Source organism: Mesocricetus auratus, unplaced genomic scaffold, assembly GCF_017639785.1.
Source record: "Mesocricetus auratus isolate SY011 unplaced genomic scaffold, BCM_Maur_2.0 Super-Scaffold_100004, whole genome shotgun sequence".
In the NCBI taxonomy this organism is placed as follows: domain Eukaryota; kingdom Metazoa; phylum Chordata; class Mammalia; order Rodentia; family Cricetidae; genus Mesocricetus; species Mesocricetus auratus.
In genome coordinates, this window is record NW_024429189.1 from 107,001,365 (window position 1) to 107,027,877 (window position 26,513).

Consider the following 26,513-nt stretch of genomic DNA (forward strand, 5'->3'; position numbering starts at 1 on the left):
GAGCAGCCCTGTATTGTATAGTGCTCAGAGAGCAAATTCGTATCTACTATCACAATGGGAAGACTGCTATAGCTTGCCCAGAGCAAAACTTGCTGCAATAAAAACTTCTAGATTGGAACATAGTGATGTCATTTGTGTTACTAGCTGTCTAAGTTGTCTCTGTGTTGTGTCAACTCTAAGTAAACATATCTTAGTTTGGGAACCTCAGCTCTGTCATTAGGCATTGCTGAGTTACAACACCATTTTTTTTACCGAGTTTATCAGCTGAAGTCTCTGTGAGCAGAGGAGTCTTGATTGTAAGCAGCTCAACGCATTGGGTTAAAATGGTTTCCATCTTCTGACTCTGTATTGAACTCACTTTGAGAGATGCCTTTCTGTGACATTGTCATTAGTTTCAAAGACTCAGTGAGTTGCTTGGCTTCTGGATCCTAGTGCCTCCTGTAACAGTATTAAATAAGGAAAGATGCAGTGATCGTATCAGCATGAAACTCAAGAAAATATGAAAAAGTCTAAAAGAAAGATGACTATACCCATCTCAAAAATGTTCAGTACACTTTAGCAAATCACCGGAGGATATGCTTTAAGAAATAGTGTGCTAAACAAATAGAAGGCTACACAAATCTCTACAAATTACAGTGTGTGTCTAGAGTTTTCCTACTTTAAATCCATAGAGTCATCACTGAATAGCATGTGTCTTGGTTGTGGAAAACTACCAAATAATAATAGTAATGATGATAACAGTAATAATAATAATAATATGGGAGGGAGAGGGAACTGGGATTGATATGTAAAACAAGATTGTTTCTAATTTAAATTTTAAAAGGAGAAAAAATAAAATAATTCCTTGTCAAATAATAATAATAATAATAATAATAATAATAATAATAATAATAATGAAGAAGTAATAGGAAAGTAAAAGGTAAGGTATGGGGAATAAAAGTCCTGCATTGGTCATCTCATTTTGGTATCCATCCAATTGCTCTTCCCTCACTTGGAAAGGATAAACATTCTTCATTGTCAGCCTTGAACTGGCATTTTGCTAGCACTGCCCCCCCCACCTGCCTGCCGTTGCCCTTATTTTCCTCATAGTACTCCTCTATGGCATCTTCCCCAAAACCTCCAATTAGAAGCAGTAGAATCAGTACTTGGAACTTCAGCTATTCTGCTGTTTTGTTTTTGAATTATTTTTTAATTGAGTGAAATGAAAATCTAAAAAAATTTCTTTGATGTTGAACATGGTTGCTTCTCTAAGAGGTAAGTTTCTGTGTGACCTTGCTGTACTGAAAAAAACCCTCAGGTAATTTTCTTAAAGAAAGAAATGATTTTCCCTAGTCATAGAAAGAATGCATGCTGGGCGGTGGTGGCTCTCGCCATTTTAATCCAGCACTTAGGAGGCAGAGGCAGGTGGATCTCTGTAAGTTCAGGGCCAACCAGATCTACAAAAGCTAGTTCCAGGACAGCCTCCAAAGTCACAGAGAAACCCTCTCTCAAAAAACCAAAACCAAAACAAACAAAAAAAGCAGTATTTTTATATTTTTTTATTAGGAAAGTTTTGAGGTAAGAAAGTGTAGTGAAAAAAGTAAATCTATCACTATACTAATAACCTGTTAGGAAGAGTTGCATGAGCTCTATTGACCCTAACACTTGGGACAGTGGGTACATGAAAATGCTCATGCTTTGTGCTTGTTCTCTGGGCTAGATTTTGGGTACTACCTATTAGATGATTTATTTAACACACGTGCCTAAAACCTGAAATATGAGTAGCTATCATGACTGTATTAAACTCTATTTATTCCAAACCCGCAAGTAACTCGTCAGGAATTATTTTACCTAATGATTTCACTGTACACACACACACACACACACACACACACACACACACACACATATATATATATATTCAAAGATCCAAAGATATGTGTCAACAAAAGCAGATAACTTTTTGATCCACTAGCTCATGAAATTCATAATTATCTCCATTGAAAACATATGTACATTTGCTGTACCATACTTAGCATGTGTATATTATTCAGTGGGTACTCTTTATTTGTTTTACTATTCTCAAAGTTTTTTACACAATTTTACAATTTCGTTTGTGTTATGCTATATTATAAGTGTCTCGTGTATATAGGTTTTTCATGTAAGGGTATGTTTTGGAGTACAAGTTATTCATGTAGGGGTATGTTTTGGGGTACAGGTTGTTTATGTATGAGGTATGTTTTGGAGTATAGACTGTTCATGTATAGGGTATGTTTTGGGGATATGCTTGGGGTTTTGAAGGAATAGAATCTTGTTTCCTTATATCTTTTATTTTAAAAAATTCATGTTCACATATGTGCTAATTTTAGCCAAACTGTGTTTTCTTTTTGAATACTAATGTTAAAAGGGATCATAGAAAAGGAATGGTTATATTCTTTTAATTATTTTGTAATTAATTTGTTATCTGAATATTCTTTTTTATTAATTTTATCATTTTTTATTTTAATTTTAAATAGCTTGTTTTACATGTCAATCCCAGTTCCCTCTCCCTCCCCTCCTCCCGCACTCCCCTTCCCCCCCACCCTCCCACCCTATTGCCAAATCCTTCCACATAGGGGATATCTAGAGTCTGTCATTTTACTCTGGGTAGGGTCCAGGCACTCCCCTAAGAGTCCAGGCTGAGAGAGCATCCCTCTTTGTGCTATAGGCACATGATGACTATTTGTATTCCAGGGATAGACACTGATCCACAGCTCAGGGCCCCATAGGTTGCCCAGGCCTTCTCGCTGACACTCACATTTGGGGGTCCAGATCAGTCCCATGCTGGCCTCCCCACTCTCGGTCTGGGGTCCAAGAGCTCTCCCCTGTTCAGATCAGCTGTCTCTGCTGGTTTTGCCAGCCCCTTCTTTGCCAATTTGCTCTTCGCTCTTCTCTCTCTGTCACTGGGTTCCTTGGGTTCAGTTCAGTGTTTAACTGTGGGTGTTTGCCTCTGCTTCCATCAGTCACTGGATGAAGGCTCCCGGATGGTTATAGACATCAAGTTCATTATCAGGAATGGGCATTCGAGGTGGTCTCTCCACTATTGCTTAGCTTGCCAATTGGTGTTATCCCTTTAGATCACTCGAGGTCGCTCTGGTGCCTGATCTGTATTTGATCCTATGATTCCCTCTTCTCCCTATTCTACCCCCACCCCCCTCAACTTCCTGTTCCACCATGACCAACTCTCTTCCTCTTCACCCCCTCTCTTCTTCCCAGGTCCCACTCCCCCCCCACCCCTCACCGTGTTCCCCATTCATTCAGGGGATCTTGTCTCAATCCTCTTCTCTGGGTACTATGCATATATGCATATCTTTTAGGTTCTTTCCTGTTTCCCAGACTATCAGTGGAAGTGCAGACTGGCACTATCCTGATCCATGTCTAAAATCCATATATGAGTGAGTACATACCATGTTTGTCTTTTTGCGACTGGGTTACCTCACTCAGGATGGTTTCTTCCAGTGCTATCCATTTCCCTGCGAAGTTCAAGATTCCATTGTTTTTTCCTGCTGAGTAATACTCCATTGTGTAAATGTACCACATTTTCTCTATCCACTCTTCAGTTGAGGGGCATCTAGGTTGCTTCCAGGTTCTGGCTATTACAAATAATGCTGCTATGAACATAGTGGAGCAGATGCCCTTGTTGTATGAACTTGCCTCATTTGGATATATGCCTAAGAGTGGAATTGCTGGGTCTAGTGGCATATTAATTCCCATATTCTTAAACTTTTAGAATTTTTAGCCAGTTAGGCATGGCAGTAGCATCATAAATAACTACAATGCACCTTTCTAAGAACCAGAATTCCTGGCCACCCTTGTCCCTCTACCCAATGTCCTCTGGCCTAGTAACATAATTATGTGTGCCTTTGCTGATTGTGCCCATGCTTCTGCTGGTCACTCTCATCTTTCCAGTGACTTTTATATCAGAGAGATTGCTTTTCAGTTAACTTTCACATGCTGTTGCATGAGCTACATTTTAACACAAGCTCAGTAATCCCTGGGTTACCTGGTACTGAGAAATAGTAACACATTTGTGACTAAGAAATTGGATTTGTTTGTTTGTTTGTTTTAATTTTTATTTAAATTAGCAACAATCTTGCTTCACATGTCAATCCTAGATTCCTCTTCTTCCGCTCCTCCCCCCGCCCCTTCCAAGCCCCCTAGCCCCCCCAACCCAATTCACATTCCATTCCCCAGGGAGAGTGAGGCCCTCCATGGGGGATATCCAGATTCTGTCATTTCATTCAGGGCAGGGTGGCAGGCGAGGTTGGGTCCCCAGGAGGACCCAAGCTCACCTGAAGCTGGGCGCATGGGTGTGGGGAGAGCCGAGAATGGGGTCTTATAAATTGTTTTGACATTCCCATATATGTAACATAAATGTCAAAGAGAACAATTGCTTCTAGTGGATACAATCACTAGGTTAAGTCTGGGATCTTCTGGAAGGCAGTTGTGTAATACTGAATGTCTGTCTTTAAAATCTACATTAAAACTCTGTACTATCTACATTGAATTTTAGAATTCATTCTAAAATAGATGACAGAATTCACTGTCTCAGAAATATTTTGAAGGAATAAATTGGTCACTCTGTTATCTGTCATGGGCCAGCTGAAAGGGAAAAAGGCAAGGACTGACATACTTGTAGAGAATTCTTCATCCTGTAAGATAGTGGAGTTGTTGAATATGTTTACACTTTCTGACCTTTTGGTAAGAGGTTATACTTCATTTCATTTGGGCATTACATATTCCACATGTGTTTTGTCACGTTTTTTCCTTTAATTTAAAAAGGTTTTATCAACTTACTTTCACATATTCATTAGTAACCCAGTTTGAACTATCTCTCCATTCCCTTCCAACTTGGCCCCAAATGCAGGTGAAGGGAAGAGAACACTAGTTTACTGTTGGACTTAAACCAAAGACTGTAGTCAATGATACTGTAGTCAATCCCAATAAAAATAATTCACCTGAAATACTGTCTCTGATATATTTTAATAACTGTGTGACTGGTTTAACCATATACATAGGTGTTATTTTCTTAGCAACAACAGAAATACCCAGATTACACAAAATGCAAAGAATTAGGTTTTCTACCATTCTAACAGCTTTCCAATAGTGAATCTTTGAAAGGAAATCATTATTCCTTCTCCTTTTTGGCATTCCCACTTTACCAGAAGTTCACTGAGTTGCACAGTGAGAAGATTCCTGTGTTGGGGAAAGAGGGGGCAGATGCCACTGCTTAGCAGTTGACTCTGTAAACTCGTTGGAGGGTGTGGAGGCAGAGCAGAATGTAGTCTGTTAATGTCTTTTCTCTACTTTCCCTTTTTATTGCCCTATATTCTAAAGTCTGTTTGGACCTGGGGAAATGATTCTATATCATCAAAGATAGAATAAAATTCATTGGGCACTTACTACAATACAAGTACACAAAAGGCATAGCCCAAGTAAATGGCAGAAACTGGATATGAACTCAGGCCTATCTATTTGAGAAAACAATGCTATTACTCATCATCTTCAATATCAAGTGTTCATATGACTTATTGGTATACTAGGTGTATTGTTTTACACTCTTGGGGTAAGGGTAAATTTGTTCAGGATACTACTATGAACAGAACATCACAGTAATACAGGAATTATCAAGTTGGGATGCCTATATTTGAAAATCTGATTTTACTGTATTGCCATGTGATATTGGAGGAGTTACATTATGCATTTTAGCTTAGTTTCTTTTGTTAAGTAATAATGAAGCAAGCAATGGATATGAGCTATTTAGTAAATAGTCTTCATTAATTCTGGTGGTAACTACAGAATAGTTTACATTTTAAAAAGAAATTTTCTAAAAGTTGTCTCTAATGATACTGTCATGCAAGTTAAGTTCATTTGTCCACTTCATTCTTCCACCTGTTGGCTTAGGCCAAGCATGAACTTCATTCATCCTTCAGACAGTAACAGTAAGTGCAGCATTTTACTCATGTTGTAAGTACTAAGAACATCTAGTTAGCTTGGTAGTTAGATAACATGCTGTAACCATAGATTATATGCTTTTTTCTAATATGTACCTTTTTTTAAAAAATCCTGTAGTTATAATTCAAATACATTTCCCCATACTTTCCACTGACAAAGACATCTGAAAAATTTGAGTTGATTTAGTTATTAGCATTGATGAAATGTATTCTAGCTTGAGGTTTTATGACATGGTAACACTGTGAAGCAAATGTCAATCTCTAATACCTTCCTATCTATCTCTATGTATGTCTAGAAAATATTGTCTAGAAAATATTCTCTGGATAAGCATTTGAATTATTTAAATTTTAAAAGTATTATGGAATAATTTTGGCATTCTTCGTTTTTGTTAATGGCAATAGTGCTCTTACAGTTGCTATGTCCATTTTATAACACTAAGCCTAAGGGCTTCAGATAATGACACTTTTCTATTGCAGAGAATGCAGACATTAAAGTTTGCTTCCCAAGTCCCAAGTATGATTGAGAATACTGAGATAGTTTGTAGCCACACACCAACAGTGACTGAAAGTCATAATTCTGAGATCTATGAACTATGATAATGTTTCAAGATACAAAGTTTCAAGATACAATCCTCAAGACTACTTCAAGTAACAGTAATAGCATTTTCCTCCCTTATCTCAAACTCCCCTTTAAAGGCATTTCAATTCTGTTCATGTTAAAGAGAGTACTCAGAAGCTCAAGATTTAGGACCAGACAAATCTTTAGTCTATTACCTACTAATTATGTGAGTGCCATAAGGATTCCACTGTAACTAGAAAATATACTAAACACCTTTTCCATCTCTCTGTTTACCATGAAGTTTCATAAGTATGAATTCTTCTTCAGATAGTGTTAGGAGTGACTTTGTTGCAGCTGAAATCTGACAATCTAGTTACCACACTTTCTGCCTTCCCCCCCCCCCCCCGCCCCCTTCATTTGCCTTCCCATCTCTTCTCTTTCCTCTCCCACCCAAATTCCTCTTCTTCTGGTATCATTCTCACTCCCCATTCCTTTTTCCTTCCTCACCTCCCTCTTCTCCTTCTGTTCCTCTCTTCTTCTTTCTTCCTTTTTTCTCTTCCTTTCTTCGTCCTCTTCCTCTTTCCCTCCTCCTCTTCCTTGTGCCCTGCCTTGTCAAATCCTCAGAGGATTTAATTTACACCAGTATGAGGTCCCACCTCTTTTCTCTGTCTCCTTTGCTGATCTCCTGTTTTACTTACTGAACATGAACCACTCTTAGGTTCTTCCAATCATTAAACACTCTGATTCCCTACATGAAATTTTTAAAATCGGTTTCCTGTTCTCAGAAGACTGTTTACCGCCTATTCTCATGGCTGACTCTCTGTCTCTGTCTCTCTGTGTGTCTCTGTGTCTCCCTCCCTCCCTCCCTTTCTCTGTCTCCCCCTCCCTTTTAGGTTTTCCCTTGAGTACACAATGTAGAGTCTCCAGTCACATTCACTCGTAGCAGTGACTTCCAAAGCACATTCCACACACTTTCACTTTATATGCATTTGGTTTTTGCTTATTATATGAATTTCTGCCCACCCACACCCCCGCCAGAATATCTGTATCTGTTTTGTTTTGTATACCCAGCCCTAGACACAGTTATTGAGGAGGTACTAGTGCATCCCCATTAATATTGAATGACGACACATTTCTGGAATGTTTTAAAGCCTGAGTTTGCTCATCTGAAAAACAAGGACAAAAATTCTTGTGTAGATTTATTGTGAATTAAAAGACATTAAAATATAGTTGGCAGAATTCTTAACAATGGTACTGTCCTCATCAGCAGAAACATGATCAAACAGTGCTTGAGCCCAATCTACATATAAGGCATCACTAAGATTTATAAAAATATACCTTAATAAGAGACCTTTGCTAGGCTTTTGTTTTGCCCATACTTCCCTGGATGTATATTTTAACACTTATTCCCACTTCAAGGATAGAAAAAAGAGAAGTTGCATCAGTGATATGAACTGGCTTCAGCTTTGCAGTGTCAAAATTGCCCAAGCCCCAGTGTACATTCAAAAGGGTAATTACTTTGGGTAGCAATTGTCTAGACAGTCCTCCCTCCCCTCTAGCCAACTGGCATTGAAAAACCAAGCACTGCTTTTGTGTGTGCACACAATCATGCTGTAAAATCCTATTATCCCCTTTTTCCACACCCCTGTGGCTACTTGCTTCCTTCTGAAGTCTCTAATGGAGGAGTAGGCATGGAGGAGGGGAAGAAGAAAAAAATGAAATAAAGAAAGCTTTCTAGGGAGCCCCAAAGTTTATTTCTAATCTCCTCGTTGTGCCTGTATAATGCAAAAGTAGGGAATGGGAGCACATATGCGATTTGTGTATACCTACATCCAGAGTCCCATGATACTTGTGGGAAAGCCCATGAAAGTTTTTGTGGGTAGAAATACTTCTGTGTGGAGTTTGGAATGAAGTTGGATTTAATTCTGTTCTGATGTTCACAAAATAGAGCGAGATCAGCTTTCTTATTTGCGTCCTCTGTCGGGAATGCACATGCTGTTCAGGAGTCTGCTGATTCCTTTGTAACTGATCCCCAGCCGCAGACACTGTGCCCAGCTCAGCTCTCCTTGGTTCATGTCTAGCCTTTCTCCTGCCTGCTTCCGCTGGGTCCTTGTCAATCTTTCTTTTTGTTGTGGGGGGAGGTGTCTAGTTTCCCAGGTGACTGAAATGTTTCTTAACATTCTTTCCCCAGTCTTGACTAATTGACATCTGTTCCCTGAGGAAGAGGATAACACCTTGTCTGCTCTATGCCACATCTCTCACTACACTGTGTAATGACACCAGAGGGCTAGAGTTAGAGTGTGGAATGTAGACAACTTATGTTAAAGAGTTTTTCCAGAATCTTGAATGATCTGTTTTTGTCATCATTTGTTCTTTTGACATCCATGCCTTACCTAATTCTATCTCCTCCATTCTCTTTATCTTTGGGACATATCCTCATCTTCAGATTGAGCCTTTCAAATTTTGACATTATACTGAAGCTTCACATTGCTCTGAGTGACTGACTTGGTCCTTCTCAGACTCTTGCCCAGATTGCAGCTTCTCGGTCATGACCTTGTACCCTGATCTAAGTCACATCCATGACTTGGGTCCCATCTCTTGAACTTCTCAATTTTCTTTTCTATTCACTTTTACTCACTGTAAATTCTTATCTCTACACCTCTCTTCCCTCTTCCTAAGCTCAACAAATCTCTTTACATACATTTGATTCCCTTAAAAAAATTCACCTTGCCCTCCCACTGACCTACAAAAAACCCCTTCACTTTCCTATTTAGAAGTATCTTACTTGTTTTTATTTTCTTCCCCTCTCACTAACTTGTTAATACCCCAGAGGCCTCAGGGCTATTATTCTGCAAACATTGCTTCAGTACTTGGGGAAGGGGCAAGCTATTTTCCCATGTTTCGTAGTCTCCTCTAATATCATGGTGTCATAGTTACATTATTTACATACTCTTTAAAATAATTCTGGCTCCTAGACTTTATGTTATCTTCCCATGTTAATTCCTCCTTTGTAGCCTTTCTTTCTTTTCCCCTTCCCTTCTTTTTCCTGTCTGTGTGTGTGGGTATGTATGTGTATGTATGTCTGTATGTGTTTATGTGTGTATATGTGTGTGTGTGTGTGTGACTTGTGTTTTATGTGTGTGTTGTGCATGCTAGTGAATATGCAGGTGTTTGTCCCTGTGACTTGGATGTGGAGGCTGGAGGAAGGTCTCAGGTGTCTTTCTCCATATCTGTTCAGCCTTATTCCTTTAAGAATGGCCTCTTATTGAAACCAAAGCTTTTCACTGTGACTCGTCTGGTTAGTCAGGGAGCTCTGAGATCTGAAATTTACAAATCTCTATCCCAGTGCTTTGGTCACAGGCACATGCATCCATGCCAAGCTTTTTACATGGGTGCTGGAAATCTGAGATCAGGCCCTCATGCTTGTAAACAAGTATTCTTAGCCACTGAGTCACCTTCCTAGATTCCCCTTTTTTGTTTACTACCTGGTTTAATTGTGTTCTTTTTTCTATCCTTACAGCAGAGGAGATGTTTCTTTGACTCACCTCTTGCATCTCTGCTATCCTCCTGTGGGCTCTCTCATCTACCCTCTCTACTTGAGTAGCAACCTGTTATTAAATAGATTCCCATTCCCAACTGATCATTTGTCTCTTGACCTTATTGTCTTACCTCTTACAGATATTACCAAAGCACTGGCATAAAAATACTTGGAACTTATGGTGATTTTAATTGATCACCCGAGCTGCTCTTGAGGGTTAAAGAGAACAATATTTATAACCAGAAGACACACCTGAGCTGTGCATAGTCAACCATTCAAGACCAACAGACACAAAAGTCCTGAAATTCTTATCACCAAGACTGTCTTCCATCTTCCTGCACTTTTTTTTTTATCCAACATTTTACTGACTTGTGCTGAACACTCTGTCATTTACGGCATTGTAATCTATGATCCTTCTTATTAGACCTCTATTTTCACCATGTTGTACCTATGTCTACTCCTAATTTTTCTCCACTCACCTACAATATCCTCTATTTTCACCAAATGTTCTTTAACTGCATTGACTTTTTACATGCTTGCTTAAAAAACATGGGCCCAAACTATCACGGCATATGTCATAACTTGGAATTTAACACCCCACAAAAGCCTGGCATAATAAAATAATCACCCAATAAGCAGAAATCTACAACAAATCCAAAGTCCATACTTTCAGTTGACCTCCTTCACAGAGTGCATTTTCTCTACAGCATTAGCTTTTCTCCAAATACATCCTAAATCAGTGGCTGCAGTCCTCACCCACACGGCCTTTGCCTGGGAGATCTTAATTCAGTCACTCTGCCCTGAGGCATGGCTGTCTTAATCACTCCCACTTGATTCTGACCCATGCAAGGGTTCAGGGCTCTTGGCTATTTCATCTCTGTGATTTTGTTCATCACTTTGCTTGCATGACAAATGTCTGCTTTTCTTCCTTTCTTGTTACATTCCTCCAATCCCCAGCCCTAGTTTTACCTTCTTCATGAGGCCTTAATGTAATTGTTGTGCTTTCTATATTGAAGAAATAATAAACTTCTTTTATATTATGTGTCTTTTAACCTATAAGCATCTCACAACGTCAGTCTTTGTTCATAATATAGAAGCCATTCAATAAAAGGCATTCGGTCGTAGAACACTTTTACATTCTTAAAGTGGTCAAGCATGAATTACCTTTTTTTTTCCTGATTGAACCAGAAATCTCCAGCCAAAACATACAGTAGTAATAGTTTCAAGACTGTGCTAAATTAACATTTGTTGATCATGTTAAGTAAGAGAAAGGAATGTTGAATATCACTATTGTTTTCAACAACAGATGAGCTCATATTAAAATAATTCATCAGTAGAGGGGTTCCTTTAACACCCACCCTCTAAGAAACTGTAGAACATCAACAGACCTGTAGAGATTCCTCATGGAACTGTCCTGCTGCATGAAGCCATAAAATGTGCTTCAGTCAGAAATTGTGCTTAGGAGAGCATTTTTTTACTAGTTCCCCTGACCCACGAGAATACTTTTAATGTCAGCCCACTGACAGGCAGTGTTGTGTTTAGCGGGGAGCCAGAGTTAGTACAGTAATTTCATCCAGTGATAAGTTGCTACATCTAACAGCAATTTCTGATTTTTTTTCAAGTATTTGACAAGGGAGTGATTTTTTTTCTTTATAACTTTTTTCTAGCTCTCTAAGTTTATTCTTATTAAATCTATATACTCTATATATTCAGGATTAAATTATTTTGTTCCTTTGTTCCTATTATTTTACTAGTACTTGACTCAGAACTTAATTTTACTAGCAAAAATGGGGTGAAAATTTCATACAGGACATTTAAAAGTGCATGTGTACTTTGTTAATCTCTTGTCTTTGAAGACAGAGGCTGAAGCTAAGTGAATAGTAAGCTGATATCTACTTGGTGCTGTAGATTTTTTATACAAAACACATTTAGATTTATTTTAGGTTAAATAATAAGAAGGGGTATACCAATATATAAAATTTTCTGTGCTTATCCAAGTTTTCCTAATTGGAAAACAGTTGACATAATACATTTTTCACTTTTTTTAAGTCATAGGTTTATTCCTGTATATCAGGAAGTCAAAAGATAAATTGTTGGGTAACATTTTGATGATGTCAAGTAAATAAGAAGTAAGGTTTCTGAGTTGTTCATGGATCAGCAGGGAGCAGTAGTGTCTAGCAAACCTCTGGGAATACTGTAGATTTCCTTGACCAGAGCAGTAGAAACGAATGCTGTGCTGGAGCCTGTGAGCACTTATCACACAGGCTCTTCAGAACCTCAGTGTCCCTGGGCTTGTTTTGGTACTCTATACATACTGACAGAGGTGAGCCATAAGGCTTGACAATGTGCCTATTAAAGGGTAGATAGCAAATTTCAGATCTTTTGATGCCAACTCACTCTCTCAAAAGGAAATTTAAAAGACAAATCAGCTCTTACAAGACCAACTTAAAAAAGTATCAGCCAGACAATGGCAACAGTGCTCATAAAGGAAAATGGCATCAGAACCACTCTTAAGTTCTCCATCAACTGAGTGTATAATGGAACCAAAAAGTGTATCTCTCCACAAAACACTCTTTGAAGTGAAATCCTGCTATTTCTTTTATTTGTACACAACTTCTATTTTTATGCCTAGAAAAATACATGGAGGTGCTTAGGACTAATGTGCTGGCAATTTCCTACTTTTTGTGATAGTAACATAGTCCCCAAAACAAGCACAATTATTCTCTGTGTTTTTCTTAAGTTTTATTCAGCAATAAGACCATAATTTTTCATATTTAAGGAAGTATGAAAAATTTGTCGAGTTTCAAAAGCTGAATACATGTAGCGTTTGATCAAGGCACATACAAGACTGGCCAAAGGGCGTACAATGCACTTTGGTTTTTTGTTGTTGTTGTTGTTGTTGAAAAAAAAAATTCATGACAACAAAAAGTGGTATGGTTTTTAAACAAGTTATAGCTCACAATTCAGTAGGAAGCTGTAAAGAAATGTTACATTACAAGTCCATTATGTAATATCTGGAAAACTGTGACAGTAATGGGCAGTATTCTCCACCATTGTGAAAATAAATTGAATATTTATATACAGTGTTAAAGCATGTCATATATAAGCCAGATCTAAATTTGATTTCTAGTGTTCCTTTTTCTTTTAAATTCTCACTTACTTAAAGTACTACTTTCTCTGGATCGCTGAGAGCAATTGCTGATGGATTCACTACCTTCTTAACTATGCAGACAATTTTGCTTAAACATCCTCTGTAATAAAAACAGCATAAACACTAAAAATTCTGTGTTTAGGATTCATTTTTCAAGAGTCTGGATGGTACAGACAAAACCAAGATGCAGTTCTAGTTTATGTATTGATTATACTACACAAATCTAAGTTGTCATGGTTTTTGTAAGTACACATCCCCCCTGCACATTTATCATTGTTCTTGTGAAGTACTTTAACACTTTAAGCTCTGCAGACAATGCCTTTAACAGCTGGCTTCCTATTGTTTCTAAGCCAGCTGACATATTCAGTTCAGAAAACATGCTTAACTTTCCTACTGATATTTCATTTGCCTAGGGTAAAATGAGATGTGCAGCAAGTTTGATATTGCCCATTATGTCACATATTTTGATTTATTGAATACCACTGGGATAATACAAATTTAATCATTGGAACATTATTTCATAACTAGCTTTTGAAATTTATTTTCTCATTCAGCCAGGTTTCTTTTTTTACATTGTATTTACCAAAGTGAAAAACGGCCTGTGCTTATACTACAAGGATCTCATGTGAACGCAGTCCTGATTGTTCAACACAGCAAGAAAATTCACTTTCACAGTCAACAAGTCATCTTACTCAGTAGAACACAAAGTAAATGGTTTATAACTTCAATATCTGCAAGGAAAATACAGTACAAATTACTAAAAAATACTAAAATATAGAATTGTGTTCAGGCATCTCCACTACATCAACCGCAGCAGCAACCTGAAATCTGAAACTTTTAATAAAAAGTTCTTAAATATAAATTATATGGCAAATGTACAGTACATTGCTTTTCTCAGTCTCTTTTCCAGTGTTTTGCAGTAGAACAGAGTTCCCACCATCACCTTTCTTAGGTTTAAAAACCCTGAAGCAGTCTGGCATGGGACCTCCTGCATCATGAGTGTGAGTGGTCTGAGTCTGGAATCCCACTGTCTCTGTAGCTTCGGTTACTACTGCTCTCACTGTGGTTGTTTTTGTACAGATTCATCCCATTCGGAGGAAATATGGTGTGTATTACAAACTCCTCCTTGGAGATGGGTTCATTGCTTATGGGTAGCATCTGAAAAGAAGTTTCCCTGATTTCCAGGATGGAGTTGTCCTTCTTAGTGCCAGCTTCTGCATAGTCGTCCTTTCTTCTCCTCCCTTTGCTGTATGCACAGTTCCGGGAGAACAGCGACCCATTCCTATGCACATACCAACACACCAAAGCAAGGAGGGCGATGGTCACCAGGGCCACAGCCCCACCAATGATGGCTGCCAAAGGTAAATTCGGATTTTTGTAAGGTTCTTTCTCTTGCTCTCGATTGAGGGTGGTTGTGGGGTTGTACATTCGAAGAGGGGCAGTTTCAGTCTCAATACAAACAGGAGCTTCATCAAACAGGTAAAGGTTACTGGTTTCCATGGGAACCATGCATACTCTATAGGGTGAGTCAGGTTCTAGGGCTGTAACCAGGTATTCGCTGCGCTCTCCTGTTACTATTGTTTCTGTTATAGATCCAAATGCTGGACTGTGGCCCAGTTTAAGCCAGCTGAGTCTTAGAGCAGTCATAGGCAGAGCAAGTCTCCAGGAGATATGAATTGTGTCAGAGGTGACAGACTTCACAGTAATTAAAATGGTTTTTCGTGACGGGCTGCCTGTAGTTCTCTGATCCTTAACGAGCTTGGGGTTTTTAATATCTGGTTGTTTGGTCACAGGAGCTGGCCACTGTCCTTGAGCAGGATATGCTGTGTTAGGTATTGCCGTGGTTATCTGAATGGTGCTCACAATCCCACTGTCCTTACAATCAAACAGTTCAGCACTGAGGTCCTTGATGGCCATCCCACGAACCTTTTCTGGGGCTTGGCACATGAGCCCACGCACGTTGACCTTCACAGGTAGCGACTGTAGCCAGTCTCGTACCCATTTCATCTTGCACCCACAATACCAGGGGTTGTTGCGAAGTATCAGTTGAGTTATATTGTCCAAATCATCAAAGATACCCTGAGGTAAATTGCTTAGGTTATTATTGGACATATCGAGTCGATACAGCTGCCTTAAATAAGAAAAAGCATTTGGGGGTACCCGGTTGATGTGGTTGTCTTGAAGGTAAAGCTTCCTCAGGCTTGTGCCTGGAAGGTTCACTGGTGCGGCTGTCAAGGAATTCCGCACCAGGGACAGTTCTGTTAAGTTTACTAAGTTGAAGAAAACTTTGTCACCCAAACCGTGGTTGTTCAACAAGTTTCCATCTAAAACCAGGCGTTTCAGGCTTGTGAGACCATGAAGTGATGGTGAAGAGATAGTTGATATGCGATTGTCATCCAGGCGTAACTCTTCTATAGTCCTGGGCAAGCCGGCGGGAATTGTGCTAAGGTGGTTGCGGGACAGAAAAAGCAGTCGCAGATAGTTGCTATCTCGAAATGCTCCCTCTTCGATGCTAACAGCGGACACTGAGTTATCATCCAAGTGTAACTCTTCCAGATACGGAATTTTCGAAAGTGAATCATACGTGATAGTTCTTATGTTATTCTCTTGCAAATGTAACTCTTTCACATACTTTGGAAGGTTGGTAGGAAACTCATCCAAACTGTTGTGGTATAGGTATATTCTTTGTACTTTCAGCAAGTTTTTCAAATCTGAAGGAATCCCAACATTGTTTATTTGGTTGTTCTGAAGGTAGAGTGTTGTAGCATCCTCTGGAATTCCCATTGGAATGGATGTCAGAGAGCGATCATTACAGTAAATGAAACCCGCGTCACAGCGACACACAGAGGGACAGGATTTAGCCATAACTGACAAAGGTGCCACTTGGAAGAACAGCCCAATTTTAGTCCCGATAAGGAAGAGGCTCCAGGCTGGGCTGATCATGGTCAGCAGTGTTGAGGTCTTTATAGCAGGTAGCTTCTATTACTACAACAGAGTAAGAATCAATAGAAAGTAATTAGGCCAGAAGACTAAAGTAGAAATACAGACGTGGAAATGAAATCAGCTATAGCAAATGTCAGTATTTTAATTTTTAGAGAGAAGCATGCCAAGAATTCATTACTATCTACAAACATACTCAGATAATTTATTTATCTTGAGTGTTGCTAGAATATAAATTTACAACTATCATGTTTAAATCCATTTTATTTAAAATGTTAAGTATAATTAAATAATCAACAAATGTTTTAAATTATAATTTATATCAGATTCAGCTAGTCATGAAGATTATCAAATTTCTAAGTTTTTAATATTCATAGAAACTTAGATGAATATAATTTGTTATAACTAAATATGATATATATACCAGTGTTTTCTGCCTCCTTTGGCAAATGACCATAAAAGTATACAAATGTGTTATAAAAAACACCTATGCTTTTACTCTTCTGGAATAATAAGCTACACAGATCTTGAATTCTTTAATTTTAGTAAAGCCAAACATTTGCTTTGGTTATTAACAGTTTTTAATATTCATTTTAAATATTGTTTAAAAGGTTTTCTGGAAATAAAGCAGGGAAAGAATTGCACAACTCATGTTGAATTGGTATAAAAGGAAAATTCCATTTCCTGCTTACCTTTCTTTTTTCAGTGCCTATTTTGTTACATTTCATACTGTATGGCTTAATAACTTGATCCAGTTTGTGTTATTTTCAGGCTCAACATGTTTTAACAGTGTATCTATCTGTCTTTAAATTCTAAGCTAGAATGTTTCAACTTTCCACATGGGCTGGAGAATTATAGAGTCATGTGGATAGACTATGTGCTGTCCCTTCTCCACTTCTAGGTATTAATCGGCCTTTATAATCTTAGGCATGGAAGTAAAATAACTTGATTTTTTTTCCTACCTTATTGAACGACGTTAAGTAATTTTACGTGGGTGACAGTCCAATGCACATATGTTACTTTCTTGGTGAGGGGCTGGGACTTTAAAACTCTTTAGTCCTTGGAAATGTTCTTCACTGTTTATTCAAGTAATCCTATGCCGCACACACCTCCAGGTCAGGCTTGCTGCTGCCAATGAACATTCCAGCTGTGGTTCAGCATGGTTCAGCAAGCTCATTAACGTGGGGGCTAGAGACAATTCAGCTTCCGGTTACTAGGTAGGACACATGGCTTCCTAATTTTTTTCTCTCTCTCTCTGATAGTTTCAGTGTGGTGGCTCCTTTGTGTTGCTTAAGTCCCTCAGTGGAAACTGCCCTCTTTGAAATTCTTATTGGCTCTTCTGTGCAATGTGGTCAGAGATAGTAACTTCAGATCCTCATGAAGAAAGCCATTCATGATGCTAAGACCTGTGTAGTAATGGGTTTTCCAGGCGGTTACCCCCTACCTTTATTCCCATCCAGGATTATCCAAGTATAAGCTCTGTACAGTAGCTACATCCTGAGGTGTGATTACCTGCTGTGAAATAGCTATTTCTTCTTGTGCTTCTCAGAGATTCTGTTTCAGTCGCGTTCTGCTGGGATGGGTGGAGTCTCTTTTAAGAAGCAAAGGAGACAATGCAAACAGTCTTCATGGAAAGAGAAGGAAGCACACTAAATTTCATTTATATTTCTCTTTCTTAACATAGGCTAGGACTGAATACCTCCTGTGAAAGAAAAAAGAAGTAATATTACTAATGTGAAAATTAACATACTACAGGAATTTTCTAGTGGTTGAACATGAATTATTTCTTTTAAGCAAGACATCTTTCATCCTAGCAGACTGACCTCATTGTATTTGTGTTTACCACTTAGCTATATAAATTAAATAGGAGCCAAGATGAGATTGTCATCCAACTGATAACTCCCCATTGTTAAGTGATTGTTAATGTCACACTGATTCAAACACAGTGGCAAATTTTCATTTAAGAAGCAGTAAGACCCTTTCAGGGATTTCAAATTCAGGCTAATGACTTAAAGTGCACTTTCTGATGCCCTGGTATACAATGTTTTAAAAGAAGACCGTGCCAAAGACAGGAGCAAATGCATGGCAAAGAGTTTTTAAGAATACACTGTGGTTACTCTGTGTTTTCTGAACATGGTTTTATAAACCACACAATCTACCAAAAACTGTTAAAAAGGCATTCCAGTGAGCTCTTCTTTTGATTTGCTCAGTGCTCAGTTTCATGCTTCCATTTTCCTAGCTGAAGAATGTGGCTACTGAGGATACAATGGGATTCTCCTGTAGCTGCAAATTCTAGTGCTTTTGTTCTTGCTCATATGGAAACATAGAAGTTTAAGTCATAGTTAGGACTTTTAACTAGGTTTTTTTTAAAAAAGAGTTTTTAGAACACTGAACTTCAAAAAAATCTGTATTTTAAATAGGAAGGTCATTGTTTTGTTCCATCTCTTTAGAGTGGTCATTTAGGAAGGTCAACCCAAAGCATCTTTTTTCTTGGTTTAAACACAGACATGCCAACCCCTATACTGTGTAGACTTCATTTCTGAAAAAGGACTTTAGGCTTAATGAAAATCACCAGTCATTGAGCTGTTGACAACTTTGCTCATTTTCCTGACAGAACACTCATGAAGAATTTTAGGGGGCTGGACAATGAGCATGGGTAACTCAGGATCACCCATTCAGCGCCTGCTTGCATACAGAGAACATTTGGGTACATGGGAATATTTGAGCATGAGAATCATTTTGCTTCTCTGCCAGTTACTACTAGGTATCCAGCAAGGATATCATCTGTTCCAGAATTTCCTGGGAATGTATGTTAACCAAGGCCACAATTCGCATTTCTACATTTTGTTACGAGATTCCCATTTCTTTTAGTTTGTCACTAGACACTATGCTGTCATAGATTATATTAACAGTAAACAAGCTTGAAAAGGACAAATACCATTTTTTTAATTGAAGCAACCTAAAAATAGCAGTTGACAGATAGATAAAGCAGACTCATGAATACAGCAAAATGCCCGCAGAGGAAAGTTTAAATGGTTTATGTAATGTGAGGGCTTTTCACATCACCCCAAGATTTCAATAGTGTATTTGCTTATAAAATCTTGCCTTCTAAGTGTGTGGGTTTGGGAAACCAAGCAGCCAAAATTATAACTATAAAGTTACTTTTACTGTAAATATTTTCTAGCCTTGAAAATGATCCAACATATAAAATAATGTTATTTTAAGTCAAGGAGAAAATCACTTCAGTTAGCTTGCATTAAAAATTAATTTAAAACTACTATGAAAATAACAAGGGAGGACCTGTGTGGAATGACCGGTTGTCAAGTAGTTCTTATGTTCCAGGGACATTGGTAAGGCAAGGCAAATTTCAGAGGTCAGATGATGAATCTCCTGAACGGGATTTGAAAATGACTGTTTGTTATGAGTCAGGACAAACCACAGTGTGATTTTTATCGGAACTGGGTATAAAACAGCTGCAGTAGCTGCTTTAAAAAAAGAATAGAAAAAAAAAAGAAAAATCTCACATCTATTTTACCAAACTGGGCTTTAAGAACATATGCATTGATTCTCACTTTTTAACCAGAGATGAAAAAAATTAATGCAAAAATACAGCTTAATTCATTTTACCTGTTTTACACTTATGAAATTCTTATCCCTGGTGTTTGATATGCAAACTCAACATCAGCTCCTCATACAAACGTGCGAACAGCATGAATTGACAGAAAGCCTTCAGCCTCGCTAAATCATGAGAAGAATGGCATTCACTTCTTTCCAGATTTCATTAAAACTAAAAGCAAAAGCATAAAAACAAATGTTTTCTTAGGAAAGGGTAGTCTTACAAATGGACATTCTTCATATAGTTCCTCTCACCTGTCCCTACCACTTTCAGGTCAAAACTGTTCATCTTATCACTGTTGACTGCATTTCATATGATTTTATACCCTCTTTGTATTTCAAATTGTAGTGCCTAATAGGGATTTTTTGGTATGTTTAAAGTTATCATGATCTCTCTATCATAAGCAATCCAACTCCCATGTTAGTTTTTGAACTGGCTACCCCACAGTCACAGTCATTGACCTTGTAGCTGAATGTGAATGTTGAAAAGCAAAATGATCAGCACTGTCAGGGAAACTGTGGCCAGCTCCACATCCCTGGCTTCAGAGCCTTCTGTCTGCATGGGCTTGTAAAAGGCCATCACTTCTGAACAGAAAGTAATCGATGCTCTAGAAAAATCTTGCTGCTGGGGTAACTTGGTGGAAAACATAAACAGCATTCTGATACTTGGTGATATGTTGTAAAATTATTTTTAATGGAAGCACTGAGTATGTAACACATAATCCTCAGCTAAAGGAAGAGCACCTTCACCTTACTGGTGACATAGATTTTTAACAGTCATCTTTCGATTGTTTCTTTTCAAAATAAAAAAAAAATTAAATTGTTTATAACCCTAACTCAATCTGAATTCTCTAACTTATTTTCAAAATATATCAAAGAAAGTACACAAATAGATAAAGATGCTATTCTTTGGAGACACTTTATAAAACTAATAAATATTGTTTCTCAATAAGACACTGACATTTAAGTAAAATCAAGAACTTGATGCAATGTATATATTTGCATGATTTCTTCTAGTGGAGAAAGCATTTGAATGAGGAGGTATTTCTTAAATTTTAAGGATATAATGTAGCTTAAAGTAAAGGTATGTGCCGATAATAACTTCCTAAACCTTGTATTTGCTACCTTTCATTCAAGTTGATTTTGATTTAACTTGGTTGATCAATGCACCTTAAAGAGAGTCGATGTCAAGTTAATGTTGTGAGATTTGAGTCCCATTTTATTGATTTGTCTCACAGAAAGATTTCTTAATGGCAGAAGCTTTTTTTAAAATATTAATTTCAAAAAACAAGATGGTATTTAGAATTTGCAATCAAAGCTAGTGGCATTATTTTAAGTAAAACCTTGATACTGAAGAAAATACATGCTTAAGCAAATCTGTTCATGTTTGTGAATGTTTCTAGCTAAATTGGAATGTACATGAGCAGCAGCTAGCTTATTAGCGAAGTCATTTATTTATGAAGATGAGAATTGCTCACCTATTGAACAACCTGTGAATGTTTAGACTCTAGGCAACAAGAAACATTATTTCATATGAGCCACATACATGGTGAAACTGGAAAACTGGACTCTGTCAGGTTAGTTAAGACTGACAGCAAAATGCTTTTCTAAGCATCCTGTCTGGTGGCTACATTTTCCACAATCATCAGATTTCAGGAAGGTCCCAATTCCTTTGTTTAATTCAGGCAAGCCGAGGAAGGACCTCTAACTCTCCTCCCGAGGGTTGCAAGTCTGTAGGGTTTGCCAGGAGGTGGGGAAGCAAGTCTGTCTTTTCACACTCGGTTTTGTCCAGTCTCTTCCCTGGCATGAAGAAGGTTTTGTTTCATTTATAGAAAACAGGATAGAAAGTTCCAAAGCAAAAGGATTTCCCCACTGAGTTTGTTACAAATGAATCTTAATTCTGCCTTCGCTTCATTTAGTTAGTTTGTAAAGCGAAATCAAGCATCTTTAAGACAAAAAGATGGGGTGTTACCTTTTATCACACCACAGGCTCTTCCTTTCATGATGTCCAAGCCAGACTAAATGAGTTAGAGACCTAAGGCCTGGAGGAAGGAGGGAGCAACTGAGACTAGAGCTCAGTGGCACAGGGCCTGAGGCCCAGGGTGTGCGTTCAGTTCACGCTGACATTTGTGCAGCTGAAAAGTGATGTTTGCCTGTATTACACTAGAAACACTGACACTGCAAACCTAAAGTTCTTCTTCCAGTGTGTTCGTCCAACCCGCTTCACATTTCTAGCTTTTAAATTTCCATGCACTAGTTCGACAGCTATTTATTTGAGTCAACTGTGTGACAGCCTCTGTTCTGGTTAGTGAGACTGTCTAAAATCACGAAACACATTGCTTCTTCATGTCTGAATAAGGTTCTTATAGACTTAAACTGCATGAATAGGAAGTAAACTACCAACACATAAAGCGGATCAATCCATACTCCAGCGGCACACTTTAAAAAGTGGTGCTTAACCAAATGTGGTCTGCGGGTGTTCTCTTCAAAGTTGCCACGGCAACTTGTGCATGGGAAGCGAAAGAACAAAAGCTGTCATTGACTCATCAAGGGAAAGCAATTTCTTCCTCTCCTCCGTAGAGTAGACTAATACCTGGGAAGAGCTGTTCATACATTCCTGACACTTAATTTTGGGGTGCAAGAGAGACTGTGCATACGCAAAGAAAAGACACATTACCTATTGACTAAATTACACTCTGTGCCTTCCTCCTTAATATGTGTCTGTGGATTCTTGCTAATGGATAAAACTTAAGTCCTGTGGTAGAAGGTGGCTTTCAAAACTCTAGCATTCTGATGCTTAGACAAATTTAGTGATGTTGATCTGCATTTCAAAAGTGCCTTTTGAAAGGAATATCCCTCTGTTGTTTTTAAAAATGAAGGACCCTTTCTTGGAAAACAGTTTACTAACCAACCCCTCTTGGTTGGAAATCAGTCAGTGATTTCTGGAAAACCTGTAGCAGTGGCATGTTAGAAGAAGCCAAGAAACATCCCCTTTTCTGCTCTGAAGATAGAATGCTGTTCTGAGCTCGGATATTGCTGAGAGATTTACTGTTGAGTTTTGCCCGCTGGGGGGGTGGTACACTCTACCAGAACACTGCCTGCAGAAGCCGCAAGTCAGATGTTGGCTGCTGCTGGCCAGTCTTTCCCTGGTTTAATTACTACAAAGCCTCCCGTTGAGAAGAACAGTGAAGGCCTCTGGGGCAAAAGGTGGGGGTGGGAGGGATTGGGAAGGAGGGGCGAAGGGGGGAGGAATCAAGGCTTTTGAAAATTCACCGAATCCGATTTCCCTCCTTGACTTATTTATGGTGATCTTCATTTGACATGAAACAACTATTTATAATGCCTTTAACCGAATTGGTATGAATAAGAGAATGCAGAAAGGGTTTATTCAGAATTTTTTAAGTTAGCTTTAGATTTTGCCATTAATCATGTTCTTTGTTATGTAGCCCACCCACCTTTAAAAGGGAAGTGGGTTGAGACCAACTGAAATGGCAACTCAAAACTAAATATTTTAAAAGACCAGATTTATCCTAATATCCATATGAACATCGATCTATCGTCGCTAACATGCAAGAAAGAAACATTCATTTAATATTAAAATAGGCATGCCTTCAGCCACTAACATTTGTTGGGTTTAAAACTGTTCAAAATAATCAAGATAGAGGTAAAAAGCCTTGGGATGTGTGGCCAAGAAAAGCACAGGGGGAAATCTGCATTGCTTGCACTTGCATGTTTAAAGCTGATAATTGTATTTTTCATCTGGAGGGACTGACTGTTCATTAGGGTCTTGTGTCCCTAGGCAGGAGACGCTGAGTATAATTGGAGTTTCTATTTGATTGGGCAATATAGCCAGAGAAGAAACTGGGGTAAAGATAATTAATAGCTCTCTAACAAAGTCTGACAGCCACAAGATTTCAACCAAATTTATTTCACACCGCTTCATTTAGCTCTGAAAAGTTTTGATAGAATCGGAGACTCCTTAATTAACACTTGAAAGCAAAAGAAACATAGCTTCTATTAGCTGCCACATTTAGTTATGACAAATTTTCTGTTTGTTATCTTTTTTTAATTTTTGAAAAAAACTTTATTTGCTTCCCAATTATGTATCTCATAAACATTAGATTCAGGAATTGTTTAAATGGACATTTGAACCTAACCAGAATTCATTTTTAAAGGGGTGTGCAGAGAAACAAAAAGCCCAATTAATAACCAATCAGTGCTACTATTGGAATACCCTATTAATGAATTCTTTATGTTTATTCATTTGCTAATATCTTTTCTGACCCTTGGGAGTTCTCTATTAAAATAATAAACTGATTTTTTTTAGTTAAACATATGTAATGACATTTTTAGGTTGATAAATATACAGGTTTACATATATCCATATATATATATTTGAAGCTAAGTCATATAACTAATCTTTGAATAGTCATAACACAATAAGGTTATTAATATTTGTAGTAATATTTTGTGATACTTTTAAAGGATTAATTTCTTTACTCATTTTCAAAGAGATGGTTGTCAGTCACCTGTCACTCTGAGTCAAGCTTAAGTGATTCTAGCCTGAGAGTGGACAGGTTCATCCTTGTCTGTTTTATGCTGGTCAGGCTATTCTTATGCAGTTAGGGATGAATGAAGGAATCGCTACAGATGAAGCACTTTTCATGGCTTTAGTCATGGTATTTCATCCTGATCACATAGCCAATGTGTGCATTTTGAGGCATAGATTTACTGAACAATTAAAATAACTATTAAAAACATTTGTTTTGGGTAATTGAAAAATACCAACATTTTTTATTTCCTTGTAAGTCTGAACAAATAAGCCCCCTCTCAACGTTGAGAAAGACGGGCCTGTTGCACTCTTTACCTTTATGCAACCATTTTGTTTCAGACATAATTTACTGAAAAACAGTTTTGTTTTGTTTTAGCAGATACATTTAAATACCTTTTGGAAGCTTTATAGTTTCATGCATTCGTTCCAATATAGATTTTCTACTGCGAGTTGCAAGTGAATGGACACTCAGCCTTTGCCATTTGACGATGACCCCAGGCTTTCCTCCCTCCCCAGCTACCCTCACTGCATACATCAAGCACGGGCTTCCAGGGTGATCTTTGTTAGTTTTCCTGAGTGGACTTACCCAGTTACTATGCTAGTCACACTCTACACTTGCCCAAGCGATGGGTTTTCGCCTTCTCCTGGACTGGGAATATGGTTTGGCCCGAGACTCTGAGTTGAATTTATCAGTCGAGATTCCCGAGCTTCAAATGCCTGAAGGAGCTGTGGCAGGGTAAGCAGTGCAAGCCTTCAGATCTAGGTGTAGCTGTTAATCCTCCACAGAGGGATCTTGTTCTCCCAGGGCAGCTTGCCGGCTGGGAGCAAGATATATGCTTTTCATGGACTGTGTACTCATGGGCTGAGGGATTATTGATTTTCTTTCACAGTTATAAAAACAGCGATAGGTGATCATACCACACACAGTACACACCAAGTTAGCGACCTTTCGCTTTTGTAGCCGAGAAAAAAAAAAAAATCTGCCTCCTATTCAGTCTCAAACACTCAACTTTCCAACTTGCAGTTTCCCGTAAAGCTTTGTGTCACTAGCAATTGCTTGAAGCGGGGGTGGGGGTGGGGGCTATCACCACCATCATCATTAACGCTATAAGGCTATAAGAAACTTCTCACATTTGGCTATTTAGGCAGACTTTCCCTAGCTGCCTTGCACGCACATCTTGCTTGTCCTGCTGACGGAGCAAACGTGGCTACTTGGATTCCTCATGGAACCCAGCAAGTCCTTTCTTTCTAGAGAGTAACAGTGAGCGAAGTTTCTGGGACAATGGTAAGAAAAAGCATGGAAAACACTTACCAGGAAGACGAGGGAAAAAAAAAAAAAGCAATCCTTTAGAGCCTGCTGCTACAGCTGTAATTCCATTGCCTGTGAGTTGAAGTAAAAACCCTCCCCCCGTCTGCGGAGCGCGGCATCCAGTGCACACAAAGCCACAGCAGCTGCAGCCTGAGCCCGTCCTGCTTCAGATCACTTCTGTGCTGAGGACTGCGCGCGGGAGCATCCAGTTGACTGCGCGCAGCCCACCTCCAAGTCTGAAGTTTAAAGCTTCACCTCGCAGTGGTTGAGGAAGGGGGTGATGTCATAGGTGGGCAGGACTTAGCCCGGCTCTTGTTCAGTGAGGTAACTGGATAATCAGACCGATGAGCTTTGCCAACGCTAGAGGGGGTGAGAGAAGCCGAAATGAGCCGCTCAGCTTGCCAAAGCCAAGATGCCATTTGGTCTGTAGGCAGCGCCTCAGACTCTCAGCGTTCCCTAAAGTTTACTACTACGAGGTAGTGATAGCACTCTCAGGAAACACACACACACACACACACACACACACACAATCGTGCAAGAAGGATATTTGTAAGATCACAATTCAGCTTGCCAAAGCCAAGATGCCATTTGGTCTGTAGGCAGCGCCTCAGACTCTCAGCGTTCCCTAAAGTTTACTACTACGAGGTAGTGATAGCACTCTCAGGAAACACACACACACACACACACACACACACACACACACAATCGTGCAAGAAGGATATTTGTAAGATCACAATAGAGGAACAGGTGTCTCGTGTCCAAGCCATCTGCACTGAAAATAGGTTAACGAAAGTCAGATTGTTGTCATTATGTTACAATCATGTTGTGACTGTGGAGAATGGACGATGGCAATCCCAACTAATACTCATTTGGTAAA

The 26,513-nt window shown here is 38.7% G+C and overlaps 2 protein-coding genes across 6 annotated transcripts in view; one reads left to right on the forward strand and one right to left on the reverse strand.

The window, feature by feature from the left end:
• Macrod2 (mono-ADP ribosylhydrolase 2) overlaps window positions 1-26,513 on the forward strand; it is a 1,968,454-nt gene that overhangs the window by 286,419 nt on the left and 1,655,522 nt on the right. The window lies entirely within an intron of this gene.
• On the reverse strand, window positions 12,797-25,883 carry Flrt3 (fibronectin leucine rich transmembrane protein 3). Of its 4 annotated transcripts, none has more exons than XM_013112366.3 (4): window positions 25,640-25,883; window positions 19,788-19,947; window positions 17,673-17,862; window positions 12,797-16,205 (listed from the first exon to the last, which is right to left on the reverse strand). In XM_013112366.3, the coding sequence occupies exon 4, from the start codon at window positions 16,161-16,163 to the stop codon at window positions 14,214-14,216; it is 1,950 nt and encodes a 649-aa protein (XP_012967820.1). In that variant the 5' UTR covers window positions 16,164-16,205; window positions 17,673-17,862; window positions 19,788-19,947; window positions 25,640-25,883; the 3' UTR covers window positions 12,797-14,213. The 4 variants fall into 4 exon arrangements, with proteins under 4 accessions (XP_012967820.1, XP_012967819.1, XP_040602319.1 ...); XM_013112365.3 differs by having other exon boundaries at window positions 17,123-17,862; XM_040746385.1 differs by lacking the exon at window positions 25,640-25,883 and adding an exon at window positions 24,914-25,124.

Bases quoted from the DNA above. Each gene is read 5' to 3' on its own strand.
- Flrt3 (XM_040746386.1), bottom strand. From the start codon at position 16,163: ATGATCAGCCCAGCCTGGAGCCTCTTCCTTATCGGGACTAAAATTGGG.